The sequence below is a fragment of the Populus euphratica genome, unplaced genomic scaffold (assembly GCF_000495115.2).
Source record: "Populus euphratica unplaced genomic scaffold, PopEup_1.0 scaffold660.1, whole genome shotgun sequence".
Classification (NCBI taxonomy): domain Eukaryota; kingdom Viridiplantae; phylum Streptophyta; class Magnoliopsida; order Malpighiales; family Salicaceae; genus Populus; species Populus euphratica.
The window spans coordinates 83,455-84,906 of NW_011500547.1; the positions used below are offsets into that span (position 1 = coordinate 83,455).

A 1,452-nucleotide genomic window follows, 5' to 3' on the forward strand; every position below is an offset into this window, starting at 1 on the left:
GTGACATTTTGGTAGAGAGGGTTAAGTGGTTTTACAGACGTATTATTTTTCGCAGCCGTAAGTTATTTTCACCTGTGACATGGTTCTTCTACTGCATGCAAAGGCAACACCGCAAGTCTTGGGTTGTGGGAGAATTTTTCAATTTCAGAAGTTCTTTTTTGTGATAAAATCCTATTTACATGGAACTGATATGTTCACTTTTTACTAAGGTTGGCGGAGAGATTATCTGAAAAATATACTTTTAGAGTAAATTGTACTCTAAAAAGTGATTTTATTAAGAGATTTATATATAGAAATACATGCATAGTTGTCATGGCAACATGCTACATGCATGCATGTGTGAGCTCCCATAATTTTATTTCAGAATACAAAAGAAATGGTAACCACTGTGTGTGCATCCTTTATTTTGACCAATGGGTCAGTGCTGGTCGAAGAAAAGAAAACGAGACTTAGCTTTTCCCTCCTCCATATCCCTCCCCGTAGCCGGACCCGCTACCATAACCTGAGCCAGAGCTGGATCCTCCTCCTCCACCCCCACCACCACCACCACCTCCTCCTCCTCCACTTCCTTTCCCACCCTTTCCACCACCACTTCCGCTACCGCTTCCACTTCCGCTTCCATAGCCCGACCCACTTCCAGATCCAGAGCCTTGACCGCCACCGCCACCTCCTCCACTGCCGCCGCCACCACCACCACCTTCACCACCACCTATCCCACTACCAGAACCATAGCCTGAGCCGCTACCAGACCCATAGCCAGAACCTGACCCATTGCCTCCACCACTGCCACCACCTCCACCTCCGCCACTGCCTCCACCACCTCCTCCTCCACGACCGCCAGCACCATATCCTTCACCGCTCCCGGATCCATACCCAGAACCGTAACCTGACCCAAGTCCTGAACCACCACCACCACCACCTCCTCCTCCCTGCCCCCCACCTCCACCTCCACTGGTTGCCTGCAGTGTCCTAGCAGCAAGGGTGAGGTCTACAATAAGCAAGACCAGGAAAGCAGTCCCTAACACTCTTGGACTTGCCATTTCCAGATTATACTCTCGCGGCTCAATGTATCTGTATGTTTATGCGTGTCACTCGCTATATGAGAAGCCAGTAAGTTTTGTTGACTGGAAATGCTTGAAGGGGTAGCCCTATATATAGGCATTTGAAAGGTAACAAGACAAGGTTTTTTAAAAGTATGGCACTCATTGTAAAGGTAACGAGACACGGTTTTTGAAATGTTTGTTAAATTCCCAGTACCTCTCACTTGGTGATCTTGAATATTACAGAAAGGAACGTGTGCTTTGGGTTTCTCTTTTAGTGGAGGGCGTCGGTGGTGGGGTGGTGGTACTGTGGAGGCTGTCTGTTTCTGTCTATATGCAATACAATACAAGCTTTATCCCCACCTTTTCTTTTTTGACTTTGAAGTATCTTATAATGTTTGACTTCGGCAAT

At 47.1% G+C, this 1,452-nt stretch overlaps 1 protein-coding gene across 1 annotated transcript; it reads right to left on the reverse strand.

Moving 5' to 3' along the window:
- Positions 1 to 222: 222 nt before the first annotated feature.
- On the reverse strand, positions 223 to 1,136 carry LOC105115324 (glycine-rich cell wall structural protein 2-like). The gene has a single exon (XM_011012173.1). The coding sequence runs from the start codon at positions 1,038 to 1,040 to the stop codon at positions 450 to 452; it is 591 nt and encodes a 196-aa protein (XP_011010475.1). The 5' UTR covers positions 1,041 to 1,136; the 3' UTR covers positions 223 to 449.
- Positions 1,137 to 1,452: the final 316 nt, after the last annotated feature.

What these genes read in the sequence shown, in the direction of transcription:
- LOC105115324 (XM_011012173.1), bottom strand. Translation starts at nt 1,040, where the DNA reads ATGGCAAGTCCAAGAGTGTTAGGGACTGCTTTCCTGGTCTTGCTTATT.